The sequence below is a fragment of the Pelodiscus sinensis genome, chromosome 1, assembly GCF_052426305.1.
Source record: "Pelodiscus sinensis isolate ZL-2025 chromosome 1, ASM5242630v1, whole genome shotgun sequence".
Taxonomy (NCBI): Eukaryota; Metazoa; Chordata; order Testudines; family Trionychidae; genus Pelodiscus; species Pelodiscus sinensis.
In genome coordinates, this window is record NC_143052.1 from 251,486,898 (window position 1) to 251,503,124 (window position 16,227).

The 16,227-nt window shown below is 37.6% G+C and overlaps 1 protein-coding gene across 1 annotated transcript in view; it reads left to right on the top strand.

Annotated features, from left to right (window-relative positions):
- Window positions 1-16,227, top strand: part of FGF14 (fibroblast growth factor 14) — a 188,197-nt gene that overhangs the window by 51,318 nt on the left and 120,652 nt on the right. Inside the window, exons 2-3 of the mRNA XM_006114810.5 lie at window positions 964-1,074; window positions 10,949-11,052. Of these exons, the coding sequence (XP_006114872.2) occupies window positions 964-1,074; window positions 10,949-11,052 (215 nt within the window). The remainder of the gene's footprint in view (window positions 1-963; window positions 1,075-10,948; window positions 11,053-16,227) is intronic.

Below are 16,227 nucleotides of genomic sequence, written 5' to 3' on the forward strand. Positions count from 1 at the left end.
CATGCATGTATTGATGATAGACATTTAAGAAAAACTCAGCTACTGCAGAAAGGAGGCATTCTTTCCTCGGATGATTTAATCCATTTGCCAGCAAAGTCTTACAGTTGATGATGAGGTACCATCTTTAAGATGAAGCATAAAGCTAAAGCTCTGTGGTCCTTAAACAATCCAGTGGCAATTCTCATTAAAGTAGGGATGTTAACCCTGGTGTCCTAGCCAAATTCCAACTGAGAGATAATGCACTTATCTTTTTAAAATCCCCCTTTTGCTTTTAATTGAGCGTTAACTGAATAGCTGAAAATAACTGAAAAGATATTTTTCAGCTCTCCTCAAAAACACTGTTGCTAGTGAAGAACTCCTATTTCTTTCAGTAAGTGTGACTTTTTTTCAGAGGTGGGGGTTTTAGTGATACTTGTTTATTAGTGTATAAAACACTTTAGTATCTTACACATTAAATTATGATTAAATATTATGCAAAAATATATAAACTGCAGGTAGGAAATTAAATCGAAGAAACAGATCATCCCTAAGCAACCAAGGATGTTTTTTTTTTCATGTGTGTGTTCCTAAGAGTGATCAATGAAATATAATAATTAAATCTAAATTTTATTAAATATGAACAAGGTTGTTAGAAATGATTTTTTCCTTAAATATTTTCAGCGAGGCTCTTTAAATTACTTTAATTGCAATCTGAAATGTCTTTGTAGGTGCTAATTAATTTAAACTAGAGTCTTTCATACAGTAGTAGAGTTTATTTTATCTCTGTTAATTACCATCAAGCATGTTCACAGGAGAAAACAGGACATAAAGCTGGTGTTGTAAAATTCTGATGAAAGAAATTTTCTTTCTTCATCTCCAACAGATACTGTCCTGTTTAGATGGTCTTCCTTCTACAATGAGAGAAATAGGGATAACGTTTGGAAAAATTTTTGAGGCTAGTGACAAAATATGTTTGTCTTTCAGATCCCCAGCTCAAGGGTATAGTGACCAGGTTATATTGCAGGCAAGGCTACTACTTGCAAATGCACCCCGATGGAACTCTCGATGGAACCAAGGATGACAGCAGTAATTCTAGTAAGTGACTGCTCTAGGAGAACGTATTAATCTCAAACAGAGATTGCAGATGTAATCATTCAATTATATACATCCAGACACATATTTTAATGGTTTTTGAGGAATTTTGATATATTTTGACAAAAAAGATTCTGTCAACTTAAAATATATTAAACACTAGCATGCCTTTTAAAGAATCCTGAGTGCTCTTGCCTATGTGAAAAAGTATCCAGGAAAGAAGCAACTATGCATTTTGTTAGTGTCTGCCATGAAGTTTCTGATTATCAAAAGTGCTCAATGTTGGTCTAATTCTACTCCCATTGAAGACAATGTTAAAATTCCAGTTGAAATCAGAGATAGGAAAGTTAGGCCAATAGGAAGCACTTCTGAAAATCTACTGTAAAACATTTATCAACAGTTTTTCCTTTATCCAAATAGAAAAGGGAACCAAAGAAAATATAATTGAAATTCTGACAAACAAGGCGGTGTAATTAAGCATATGTTTAACTTGAAGAATGTTATTAGTCCCAATGAAAAGCATATGGTAAAACATCTTGTTGAATTGGACTAAAGAGACTTCTACAGTCCCTATCCCAACAAGAGTCCCAATGACTTCAAAAACATTTCTTCAAGTGTGGGGACTACAAACCTGAAAACAATTAAAAAAGTCAACCAAACAAAAATGGTACAACTTTTAAAACCTTTTATGGATCATATATACTGTTATTTCTTTCATTATAATATGGCTGAATGTTTTGATTCAGATAATGAATATATATTTCACAATTTAAGTGGCAAGTGATAATTAAGTGGTCTTGCCCTCACTCTCAAATGGTTCAATCTGAATAATTTTCATAAAGCACAGCAGACATCTGAGGTTTATTTTTAGGCATACTTTTTTGTGTATAAGACATGTATTTACTCATTACTCATACATTAATATATGCTTGATTGGGATTGGGCTGCAGAAATTGAGGGAAATGTGGGTTCTATTTTTGTTTAGTCATATCTTCAGTTATTGAGTCTACATGTGTCCTCAATGTATTTCATATGCAAATGTTGTTACTGTTTTATTGACTGTTATACCTTTCAGATTGTAGCAAACTAATTAATGTGTATGTCACTGTTCTCTTTCTTTATCTGTGTGCCTTTCTCACCTTCCTAATTTTCATAATCATGTTTCTCTTTTCACCCGCATCCATTTCTCATGCCTCTTCTCTATTAACTGAATACTGCAAGCAATACAGAAACAAGATTCCCATTGCCTTAAATAGGAATGTATTTTGCTCGCATTAAGACTGCAGGATGTGGCTTTGTGTTTCTTTTCCTCTGCCATCATCTGGGGAGTTGTCTAGTGTCAGTAGTACATGGGTGTGCTTTTTATTATTATAATACATCTCAATAGATACATCTTTTTTGGAGACATGATTTTGGCTTTTAAAATCTTTGAAAATCTCGGCCACTACACCTTACTTTCTTCTCTCCACTGCCATCTTTTTAAAATCTCAAATCTTTATTTCTCTTAGGGTATGTCTAGACTACATGCCTCTGTTGCCAGAGGCATGTAAATTAGACTACCTGACATAGCCAATGTAGCCGGGACTTAAATATCCCCGGCTTCATCAAAATAAAAATGGCTGCCGTGCTGTGCCAGCTCAGATGATCATCGGCACAGCGCAGCAGTCAACATGTGGATTGGTCAACAGGGAATGCCTTTGTCGACCGCTCCTGTAAATCTCGTTCCACGAGGCATAAGGGAGCGGTTGACAAAGGCGTTCCCTGTCGACCAATCTGCATCTTGGCTGCTGCGCTGTGCTGATGATCAGCTGAGCCGGCACAGCATGGTGGCCATTTTTATATTAATGAAGCCGGGGATATTTAAATCCCGGCTTCATTGACTATGTCGGGTAATCTAATTTACATTCCTCTGGCGACAGAGGCATGTAGTCTAGACATACCCTTAGTGTTTTTTCTTCCCTTTCTCTATGTCTCTGCCTGTCAATTTCACATTCTCTCGTAGTTCCAAAATTGCAGAATAATCATTCTTGTCCCAAAACAGACTGTGCAAAATAAAGGTATTTCATATTCAAGATAAATAATGGTGGGCCATGTTATATTTTATATTTGCATGAGTTAGAGATTTGACTGAGTTTTCTCAGAAATTTAACATTATTTGCTGTTGAAAAAAATGGGCCCAATTTCCCATTCACCACTGTTTTAATCCTGTTGCCACTTTGAAAACAGGATTTATTTAAACAATGGATTTATACCATTGTAAAAAGTGAGCCACACAGTGGTGAACCATGTCCAATGTCTGCATCAGTGATAAATGCAATACAATACTAAAAATGTTACCAGTCCAATGCATGTCTTGCCATCTTAAAATTTTAATATAAATAATATAACAATGCCAATGCTATCTTGGAAATAAGAAGGATGAGTGTCACCACTTGTGCACTTCCAGGAATATATGAACAGTTATGTTTCGGTCTCCTTACTGCTGCCAGCCCTTCATTTTCTTTTTTCCTGTGCTTTCCTTTTATTCCCTAGTCTTTGCAGTACATTTTGTTTCCTTTCAGTTTCCTATACTGTCATTCTGTTTTTACTATTCCCTTTTCCCTTTTTTTAACACTAATTTTTCTTGTGGACGATTAGATTTTACTCCTTTGTTTTGCTTTTATTTTGCAATCTCCTTATTTTGATAATTCAAACCCCAGTCTTACTTGTGGATGTGCTTTGGGGTGGCCCAAAGGATGAGAGTGGAAGAAATATTCGGCATTGAACCTCATTCCCATCCTTATCTCATCTTGGCTTGGAGTGGAGATGAGAATTATTCTGACTATTGAGTTTGTACCTTGCCTATATGATTAACAGCTTCCCTGAAATTGTGAAGGATATAGGGATATATTGATAATTAGGTCAGAAGAGGGAGAATAGAGTTTCCTGTCCTTTTTGCGAATAGCTTTGGATTGAAGTTGATGAAAACATTGCTGGCTTAATGTTCCTGGGTGATATGGACAATTGTGCCTCTTCCATGCTTTATCAACATGCTCTGCACTACAGCTGATTGGCACTAAATGACAGGAAATAATTTTCCCCAACCCATAGTTTGGCTCAGCAGTTGACTTCCCTTGAGCATCGATGGGAATGACAAGTGAGGGAAGGATGAAAAAGGAGTGCTTTGAGTCCCTGGCAGAGAAGCATTCTGAGAGGTTGTGTCACACAGCCTTTTCTTCTGCTTATTTATTATTTATATAACATCCAAACTTGTACCAGGCATCTAGAGAATAAATACAAAAATATGATCTCTACTTCCTCACCATATCTAATTTTAGATATGTCTGAAGGCATAGGAATAACAAATGATAGAAGATGCCATAGGGAGGTAAGACAAGGGTAACTTCAAGGTCTGGTGGTTTCTTAGTTTTGGTAAATGCATGTCTAGGGCTTCCATTACAATCCAACCAAAGATTGTCTTTTAAAATAAAGCTTCTAGGTATTTATAATGTGTTGGATTTTCAAAATACTGCCTGTTAGTCTAATGCTTCTTCCGTTGGAGTCATTGGGAATTTTACCAGTGATTTCAATGCAGGGGAGTTAGACTAGTGCTGAGTGCTTTTGAAATCCCATCCTGCAACTTCACAGGAGCAATAATGGGACCATAGCTTATCTTAAATCAGAAGGAAGGGCTGATTGGGGAGTGGAAGTAAGAAAAAAAGGATCACTCTTGATAAATATTTGCATGTCACTTAATGAACTTCTGGAAGTGCTTAATATCATGATGACAGACATATAAGATGAGCCTGAATTGGACAGAGCTGTTTTCTGTTGGGGTCTTCATTTCTCCTAGATTATGTTAACATTGGCTGAAGAGGCATGGACTAGTCCATCTGATGAATTAGCTTTCATATCTTGCTTCATAAAATTGGGGCCACTTGTTGAAACCATAGCTCATGCATTGAGACCTTTATTTGCAGACTTTTCACTGGGAGTGCCAAATAAGTTTTATTCCAATGCTTCTTTTTTCTTCAGTTTTCCTTCTATCTTAACTTGACCTTCTCTTCTCCCCTCAATTGGTATATTGCTAGAAAAGTGATAGAAATGTATATTGCTGTGTTTCTGAGCTCACTTGATGCTGGTATAGAAATAATACTGATTACTACTGTAGACTCAAACCTATGTTGGCCTCAAAAGTGTACCGATACTCATTTCGTGTGGTGCAGACCTCCTTTAGGGACAGTTTGATTTTTCATTGTTTTCCACAGGCTGAGCACAGTTGATTTGAAAAGTGGATCTGACAAATAAGCCAGCTGGGGCTGGCTGCAAACTTGGTCTGCATTTGCAGCAGCCCAGAAATAGGGACTGGGGCTGCTGTTGGAGCAGCCCCGCTCTGCAGGGGTGTCCCAGCTCCCCGCTGGGACCCTCATGGACGCTGGCTTGGACTCCAGTGCGAGTTGGGACTGGGCAAGCCCGGCTCAGTTCTGACTTGCACCAGGTCCAGGATTTACCCTGGCTGTGGTCCTGCAGTTGAAATGTAGTAGGAGCTGGGTGGGCAGGCAGTCCAGCTCTTACTACGTTTAAACTGAAGAGACACAGCGGGGTGGGGGAGTAACTCCCTTCTATCGACTAATTCTATCGACTACACAATTAGCTATTGATTTGCTTCATAACATCCCTAATTGCAACCCCATCAGACTACCTTAACTTACTATCTCATTTTGTTTCTCCCTCCAGAGAGACCTTAAACAATAATCATTAACATATTTCAGTACAATATATTTATTTCGAACAGTAACCAATTTACTGATTATGTATCATAAGCACAAGGGTCCAGTTTTCGTATAATTAAACCAAAACAACTACACAGAATTGATAGGTATTTGGTTTGTTACTTTGTTTTCTAAAAAAAATAGGCATGAATTAAAAACAAGAAAAAGCAAGGATGGTGTGTTTTTTCTGATGTAAAGTAAACCTGATTTTAACATCTGAATGCTATTTCCTGTATTTAGCTTTCAATTATATACAGTGAAAGCTTTATTATCTGGCATTCTGTAACAAAGGATCTTACACACAACAGGCTCCTTCACTATACAACCCTTATTCATTCCCAGAACAGCTCTGTTCTGTGCACTGAATGAGACACAGATCCCGTGGAAAAAATAGTATGTGATCCCATAATTAAAAAGCAGCAGAATGAGTTTAGGTTGCACAGTCAACCTTAATTCAGGCGATTCTTAATTTTTGAATGCTTGGTTTTGCCACTCAATTTATACTCTTTTTGAAGATAGGGTTGAAATACATATATAATTTTCCAAAATTTTTTTATTTTAAGAAAAGACAAATTCCAGTGAAAAGACCCATTTTGCAGACAGCATAGCTGAATTCTTAGATGTGGTAGATTCTATGTGAGGGAGATCAGGCCAAGTGACTGACATTTAGGCCTACTATGTGAGGGTGCGTCTACACCGCACCGTTATTTCGAGATAACTAGCATTATTTCAAAATAACAATGTGAGCAGGTACACAGCTATTCCATATTTTGAAATAACGGATGTCTTATTCTGAAATCTGTAAACCTCATTCTGAGAGGAATAATGCTTATTCTGAAATACAGTAAAACTCCGATAGTCCGGCATCCAACTGTTCGGCACTCCTGATACTCCGGCATCAAAATGCCAAGCGCTCCTGACCAGCTAATTAAAAAGCCTGCCGCTGAGCACACATGCTGGCTGTAACCAGACGGAGCATAAGGGGGGAAGAGGGGTTTTAAGAGGGATAAGGGATCTTTCGGAAATGGCTTTATTTTCCGAAAGATCCACGTCTAGACTGGCGCTTTTTTCCGGCAAAGCTCCATGCCAAAAAAAAGTGGCAGCCATTTTTATGCTAATGAAGCGGGGGAGATTTAAATCCCCGCTTCATTAGCAATTGCAATACGTTTAATTTGCATCCCTTTTACGAAAAAGGGATGCAATCTAGACGTAGCCTTGCTGTAGTTACTACTATGGAGTTATGTGATTGGAAATGTGAGAGGAGGTGACTGTGCAATCATAAATAGGAGGAAATGGGGATCATTCATAAGACATTCTCTCTGTTAAGATACCATACAAAATATGAAAAACATGAGAGCTGTGTCTACACTGGCATGAATTTCCGGAACTGCTTAAAATGGAATACTATTCCGTTTTCAGTTTTTCCGGAAAAGGAGCGTCTACATTGGCAGGCTGCTTTTCCGGAAAAGCCATTTTTCCGGAAAAGCGTCTGTGGCCAATGTAGACGCACTTTTCCGGAAAAGAGCCCCGATCGCCATTTTCTTGATTGGGGCTTTTTTCCGGAAAAGACTACTGGGCTGTCTACACTGGCCCTTTTCCGGAACAGTGTTCTGGAATATGGACTTATGCCCGAGCGGGAGCAGAATAGTTTTTCCGGAATAGCGGCTGATTTTGTACAGTAGAGCGTCATTGCTTTTCCGGAAATTCAAGGGCCAGTGTAGACAGCTCGCAGCTTATTCCAGAAAAGCGGCTGATTTTTCAGAATAAGTGGCCCAGTGTAGAGACAGCCGAGGAGTACCTAGTTAAGGGAACTGTGTCTAGGCTGTGAGCCAGGAGGGGTTTTCCACTGACTAGATTATTTGTCTGCATTTCTCAATTCTTATTTAGGACCACGTTCTTCCTTGCCTTTATGTAATTGTGCAGTATGGGAAGAGGGTGCTCTGCTGCCCCCAGAAAAACCCATGCAGAATTACAGACTCTGAGCAGTACAGGGTTGCTCCCTCAATAATACTTATTACTCCAGGGAAACTAATTGTGCTTTAAAGGAGTGGGGAGGAGACAGAGCTATAGCTCTACATCCAGCTCCCTATGTAGTTAACTCTTTATGCTGAGAAACTTTGAAAAGCTTTGTGCTTCACTGAGGGAGACTGTACAACTCTGATAGAAATGTAGCAGTGCTGTTTACCCTTCGCTAAGTGCTGGGTCTAAATTGTTCAAGTGAATCTTTAGTGAGTGATTAATGGGATTACATCTGAAGTGCTAGAAGTTTGACAGTTGCAAGGTAGCATAGAAATAGCCCTCACTGAGGAGTACTGCACAATCAGGTCTGTAGGAAATTGGTTTTCATTTGACTGACATATGAGCATGTGGATATCACATACTGAGCCTAAGCTGAAGAGTATTTTGTTGAAATCAGTGTGCACCTAAAGAGTTATGCTGGGCATATGTGCATCCATAGTTGTATGTACATTAATCTCCTTTGTCCCAATGACATGTCTTGTGGAATGAAATCCAGGCACGCTCTCAAGTACTGGGCCAATGCTCTTTGTTAGCAGAGTTCCAGCATTCTGCTTTATATTTTAATAGCTCATGCACTAGTTCAGTTCCTTAAGTGCTGAGGAAGTAAGGTTATAATTTGGCAGCCTTAAAAAGACATTTAATTAAATCCTTCTCTCAATGCTTTCTGAACTACAAAGAGTCAATAAACACGAACTTCTGTAATTTGTTTTCTCATCATTTGCCTAAAAAAGCACTATAATTATTTCAAGTCTGCAAATCTCCATCGTGGGTTGTCATTGTCTGACTCTGTTCCTGTTTCTTTTTTCTCATGTGATGTCACTGAAGATTGCTTTCCAAAAGATTTTGAAGAAAATTCTGTGATTTGGAGTAGATTATTTTTAACAGTTTTCCTGGCTCTTCTTTGTGCATTTTTCTTTAATGAAATTGTTTGATTTCCTACCCATTGCCCCTTAACGATCAGGAATAGAAGACTGGATATATATGCTCTCTTCTCTCTGTTGTTGTTATTATTATGATTATTTTTATTATTATAGCACTGAGGAGACCTAGTGATGCACCAGGATTCCATTGTGCCAGGTGCTGTACAAACATTATGCTATTAATGCACATCCAGATTTCCTCCCACAATTTTCTTTTCTTTTTTTTATCTCCATCTTGAATGCCCATTTGACTGATTCTTCTGTCAATATATCCTGTGCTTTTCTTGCACCTCTTTAGTTATGGAATAATATCCTTGCATTCATGTGTAAGGTTTAATCCTCCAGATTCCCTCCTCCTTCAGATCCCTACTCAAGACCTAATTCTGCTATGACATCTTACAAGAAGCCATCCAAATAATGGTGTCTTTGTTGTGTGTCAGCTGTGGATAATTGATGTTACTTACTATTTTAAAACTTTCAGATGATTTGGAACCCTCAGAAGCTATCAAAATGTGCAATAGCTAATCTAGGTATTCCAGTGGTTTATTTTTCATTACAATTTTAATTTCCAGATCCCTTCCATTCTTTTTTTTTGTCACATTCATAGCATCTTGTTTCAGATGAGATTAGGTGCATGAGTTTACTATAAGTACAATGACTAGACCAATAAGAACTCCCTTTGTCTGACTGAAGTCCTTAAAAGCTACAGCAGGACAAAAAATGCATATCGATGCTAATTTTTGGCTCATGCATAACTGTCTGTATAACACCTCTTAATTCTTCTCTTATATAAATCCATCAATTTGTTCTCTGTACCTTCTGGAGTTCTTATTTATGCACTTCCTTTTCCTTCTGCAGCTGCAGGGAAGTATGCTGCTTTATCTTGTATCTTCCAACTTTTTCACTGTGGCTATACTTCTTAATAGGATCACATTTCATGTATTCATGTATTGCACGGGCATATTCCTGATAATGTTGATACATGTGGAGAGAATATTTTATAGTATTACCATTTCAATATTACATAGATGTGATTAGCTTCCTCTGAGTCAATGCTGTCGCCGTTACATCTCTGAAGCCATGTTCTGACCAAACTGAAGCTCTTGTACCATGGTTTCATATCTACTTTGTTCATAGTGAATGCATTTCCCTTTTTTTTCTGTACATACAATTTTGCTTTTCAACCAAGGGCCTGTGCCTCTCCCAGTTCCTAGCTCATCCAGGGCTTAAGCTCTATAGCATAACCTCTGTCTCAGGCTGTTCCTCAGACCCCCATTGATTAATAGTAATTGTGTTTTCTTTTATAATCCAAGTCAGCAAAGTCATTTGTGCTTATTGGTGTAATATGGCATAAAGTAGGTCGATGTTTCACTTGCCAGAAAACTAATATTTTATACACCTTGTTTATTTCCTTTTTAAGGTTTCCTTCACCTTTTTATCAAATCTATGTACCTTTGTTACTATAGCTCTTATTGGGTGTTTCTCTTTAAAACCTCAATTTAGGAATGCATCATTTTTCAGGACAGCTCATGCACATGCGTTTGCTCAAGTTCCAGTTATATGTGTGCTTGCCTATATTTCTGCATAGAAATCTAAGTTCTTTCCCATATACTGGATCTATGTACTGTTGCTTATATCAAAGATGTCCTCAACAAAAATATCTATCTCATTTTCAGTTCTTGAGTTATTGCTGTGCTGAAAGCAGTTTTATTTGAGGGTGCCACTTAGTACCTTTAAGGATTAAAGGGGAAAAAATCACAGAGGTCATGAAAGATTTTCATTCTGCAGAATAATTTGTGATTGCTATTATGACTTTCTGCATGAAACAAATAGATGCCAAAATGTTATACTTAGAAATTGTTTCTGTCCCCTCCACTTTTAGATGGTTACAGCATTTTCCATTCATTTAAACTGTGATGCTACTTTAATCCTTTGCAGTCAGATCAGATATTCTTTTTATTGCTATTTAGCAATTGTGCCAGTATTAAAATTCTACAGTAATAATTGCCAATTAAAATTTCAAAATAAGTATAACTTAACCAGTAACAATGCTTTCTTAAATAACATTTTATTGAAATCAGAGCTTTTTGAGGATGCAGTAACAGTTGTTATTTGTTCTTGATTTTGGTTATGCAAATGCACTGTGTATTAGTGCATATCTGTGACAGATCATATTTATATTAACAGCTCTATTCAACCTTATACCAGTGGGACTACGAGTTGTCGCTATCCAGGGTGTAAAGACAGGGTTGTATATAGCCCTAAATGGAGAAGGCTTCCTCTACACATCAGTAAGTAGCATGCTGCAGATATTTTTAATTCTTTGATGTATCCAATACAGAAATGTGTACTGGAATGAGACATAGCTCACTTTTAATAAGTTCTATAGAAATGAATAGTGATTAAATCAATATGTTTTAGGTTCTTTAAAAATGCTCTAGAAACCTGTAGAATTTAACAGAAAATGATATCATTGCTGTAGAATTTTCTAAAAACATTATATAGAATTCTATAGCAATGTTATATTTAGCTACTGAAATCTGTGGGATAGTTTAGTAAAGCCACAGATGGGTTATAATTTTCAGTTAAATACTCTAGAACTTTTCTGTGTGTGCAGTGCCTTCATTATTGGCATGCTGTTCAGGATGTAAAACTTGCTACAAAAGTTATCTGAATGATTAATTCAGTGAAATATAAGGTACTTTGTGTAATGTAATGTACATTCTTGTTATATATCTATATTTTTGATTGTGTATATGAAATCCTTTTTTGAATGGCTAAAATATTAGAATTTGAAACATCACTTGCAGTAATAAAAATAGTATATGATTGTAAAGGATTTTGAAAAAATATGCTTGGTAAGAATTGCATAGAATAATACATTCCTACAAAATGGCCAAAGCTAAAAAAAGTTCCTTCAGACAAAATGATGCTGTTAAGTAAAATATCTTGATATATTTCAAAACAGTTAATTTGAATAAGTCAAAGTGTGGTGGTGTTACAGCTGTGAAAAGTCTCAGTGTTATACAGGGTTAACTCAATGACAGTATCAACCAGGTGTTAGACTTTTTTTTCTTTCATTGCAGTGGATGCTGTGTTCCCATTGTATCTCATTCTCTTTAAATGTATTATATCAGACAATATTCCAGGCCACGCTGAGTTAAAATATAATGTGCTGTTTCCAGTGTGTCTTGAGAAGAAATTGGTAGATTTTCTTTCTATAACCTGAAGGAAAGTACTCTATTTGTTTTAAACGCAGGACTGTTATTGAAAAGTTAATTAGAAGGAAAAAAGTGTATTCTGTCATTGAAAAAAATAACACAATGTGCAATATCTCCCAGCAGTGAACAAAACTAGAGCACTCTTGGCTTCCCATTTGCTCAAAGTTTCACATGTATGGAATTCATGTCATGTGATTGTTTCATTATGTGGCAGCAATACAGTATGCATATCCTTTTGCCCACCAATAATGCCACAGTGTTCCCATCACTCTCTTTTGAACATTAAAGAATGTTTCCAGATGGGTTTTTTTTTCCAGAAAATGTATCATCTTAATGGCTAAGCTGCAATTATGGAGAGTGGGAAAATCTGTGTGGTTGGATTGTGTCAGCCTTTGTTTGTGTATTGTTCAAAAATAATCCAACTGAAATCACTCTGCAAGGTACTAATGAACATGAGCAAAGACGGCAGAATACAGCTCTTAGTAACTATGATTCCAATCCTGAGATCACATTGCTAATAAAAGTTGTGTATGTGTATAAGTTCCCCATTGTCTTAAATGAGTCCAGTCATATGAGTAAACTCTTGTGGACGGGTAAATGTTTGCAGGTTGAACCCATTATACAGTATGTTGTGTATTAGTCAGATTCTCAGAATTTATGCTTTACATATGTATTTCTGTTGTTGTCAACATCTATTAACTGTTTTTTGTATGCTCCCATGTTTTTACCATATTGTACTGCATTGATGCTCTTCAGGGAGAATGGCTCAGTCCTTCACTTTTTCTTATGTAAGGCAGAGGAAACAATACATAATGGCTGCGTGTAGACTGGCAAGTTTTTCCGCAAAAGCAACTGTCTACTCTGGCCGCTTGATTTTGTGCAAAAGCACTGGCTTTCTACTGTCTGAAATCAGTGCTTCTTGCGCAAATACTATGCTTCTCCCATTTGGGCAAAAGACCTTTTCCGGAAATGCTTTTGCGCAGTGTAGACAGCTGAAAACTGTTTTGCGCAAAAAAGCCCCGATGGCGATCAGGGCTTTCTTGCACAAAACCGCGTCTAGATTGGCATGGACGCTTTTCCGCAAAAAGCGCTTTTGCGGAAAAGCATCCGTGCCAATCTAGAAGCTATTTTCCGCAAATGCTTTTAACGGAAAAACTTTTCTGTTAAAAGCATTTGAGGAAAATCATGCCAATCTAGACGTAGCCAACGTCTTGGGAAAATATTCTATGCTCTTTTTTCATGTAAATATGGAATCTAAGGGAAAACATAATTTTCAAATATAAATGAAAATAATACAGAATGCAGTAGAAGAGTCTTTGGCTAAGTCTACACTGGCCCCTTTTCCGAAAGGGGCATGCTAATTTTAAACTTCGTAATAGGGAAATCCGCGGGGGATTTAAATATCCCCCGCGGGATTTAAATAAAGATGTCCGCCGCTTTTTTCCGCTTCAAAGTAGGAATAAGAGATCCTCCGGAATAGGGCTTTATTCCGGAGGATCGGGCCAGTCTAGACGCTCTTTTCCGGCTTTTCTACAAGCCGGAAAAAAGCGGCGGACATCTTTATTTAAATCCCGCGGGGGATATTTAAATCCCCCGCGGATTTCCCTATTACGAAGTTTAAAATTAGCATGCCCCTTTCGGAAAAGGGGCCAGTGTAGACGTAGCCTTTAGGTTTATTTAACATGTGGCAAAAACTATCTGAAAATTACTATTTTTCATTTTATAGAGATGAGAACGTAAGAGCTTCCATACTGGGTCAGACCATGGGCCACCTTACTCAGTATATTGTTTCCAAGAATGCTTTGTACCAGAACTTTAGGGAGAGTATATGTTTCAGTGTATTTATGGACCAGTCTGTCACTTCCTCTACTCCCTACTTCTAGTAATCAGAGGTTTAGGGGCCTCCATGAGTATGGGTCTTGATCCCTGATCATCTTGGCTAATAACCATCGATGGGCTTATCATCTATGAACTTTTCTAGTTCTTTTTTTTAACCCAGGTATGCTTTTGATGATTGCAACATCCCATGGCAATGAGCTCCACAGATTAGTTTGTGTAATCTGAAGTAAGATCAACAGACATTTGGTAATCTGAAGTAAGATTTCAGAATGTAAATTAATATATGTATATATATATAATTGGAAAAACTCATGCCCATGCCAGAGTTCATGTAAGTATTTTCTGGGGGGGATAAGAATTATTACTGTGCTTTCATGAATATGAATTGGATAGTTTAAGAGTAGAGACTAATAAATTTGAAAATTAAAAAAAAATGCATGGAAGAAAACATCTGCTTCACAAAAAAGAGCTTAACCTCATCTCAGTGGATAGGGTATTTATATGTGCGTAGCCTCTTGGATCAAGATGTATCCAGAAACTATGGAATATTGCCCTCTGGGGAAAAGCATTGTTATAATAGTGAAGTAAACAATCTCTATCACAATCTTTATGTGAGTTTTCCATTCTTTTGGCAATATTTTTTCATCTACTGATCTCAAAATACAGAAGTTATATTTTATAGCAGAAATGGCCAAGTACATGAAGTTATGGTTGTGTCTGCAGTTCTTATTTCAGCTTTAAAATATTGGCTAAAACTGAATATGAAAGTGTTGGACCAACAGCTATATTTTAAAACAATGAGATGGAAATACATTCATTTGAAATGACATAATATATAGAAAACAAGCAAATATGAAGTGGCCCAAATTACAGACTATGGTGATGGTGCTCTACATTACCTAGATGGAATGCTTAGTTTGATTTTCTTGGGGAATGTTGTGATACTATTTTGCATTGCCTCTCATCAGCAGCATAGGCTGGAAGAGATTTATACTTAGTCCTTCTCAACGAACAGAATTATTAACCTTCCATGAGGCCTGAGAATGAGGACACTAAAGCAGGTTTGAAATTACTTTTTTTAAACAACAGAAACAAAAAAAAACACAGCATTTTTTAGTTTCACCACTGCACGGATATGTATTTATTCAATTAAATGATAGACCTGAGATCTGAACCCTCTCCAGCAGGTCAGATATACTATTATTGGCATACTTGTACAAATCCAACTCCTAATCCACATCTACTGAAATTTGTCAAGTCAAAAGGGGGACATTTTTTTAGAGCTTTGGAAGATTCTTTAGGGGAAAGTGTTTATTTGACTCCACCAATTTATTTCCTCCAGGAGTGCAATATAGACGGCTGGAACAAAGTATTGTTTGTAGTTGGGGGAGGAGAAGACTTACTTCAAAAATTAAAAAAAAAATTCTAAAATGTCTTGCAGGACTATATATATACTAGCCAATTAGCCCGTCATAAGACGGGATTTTCAGGTCTCTCCTCCACTTCAATCTTCTCTCCTGAGTCTTTCGCTCCGTCTCTCGCTCCTTCTCCTACTGCCTCCCCCATCTCAGCTCTCCTCCACCTTCTGCCTCTCTCTCCATCTCTCTCTTTCTCTTCTCCCCCTCCTGCCTCTCACTCCCTCTCCGCTCTCCTCTGTCTCCATCGGGGATGCACGTTTGTCCAGGCCCCACCCCCTGGGCGTATACGTCACCACCCTGCCACCCTTCGCCTCCCACCATGGTGCTTGGCTGACTTCTGTGCCGCTCAGCTGGGCCACTGCGGGGGAGCAAGCGGCTGTTTGGGCCTCACACTCCCCATGCAGCATGGGCCGCCCAGAGGGAACAGCCAGCATTTCAGGCAACAGCGCCCCCCAGAAGGAACAGCCAGCACTTCGGCATTACAGACTCTCAGACACCGGGCTACTATATATATGATTCCTTAACATATTTACCACTCCACACTTTGCATTTCTAATGTTTTTTTTTTATTTGTGGCACAAATCTACTGCTGTTGGAATGTAGTGTCTGGTTTTAGTGGCAATTCCCTGATTGTAGACACAGGTTAGTGATCTAGAAAAATTATATTGACACAAATAACCAGAAATAGAGATATTACTTTTCATAGATTCACAGAATGTTGGGATCTTAATCTGAATTCTTCACTCTCATGTAATGCAGTTCTTGCAGGAAAAACAGTATTTTTCCACACAAGAACATCCAACTCAAAAAGCTTCTTACCCCCTTACTTTTTTGTTCTGATGTTTCCTTTTGAAGACTCATGACTCTATGATGGGCTAATGAGATATTCAGCAGCATTCTGCTGACTAGTAATTGTATTCCGATGCACTATAATTTTCAGCAGCTTGCATTGCTGCTTACACTTTCTTCAAACACTCAAAAATCTAAA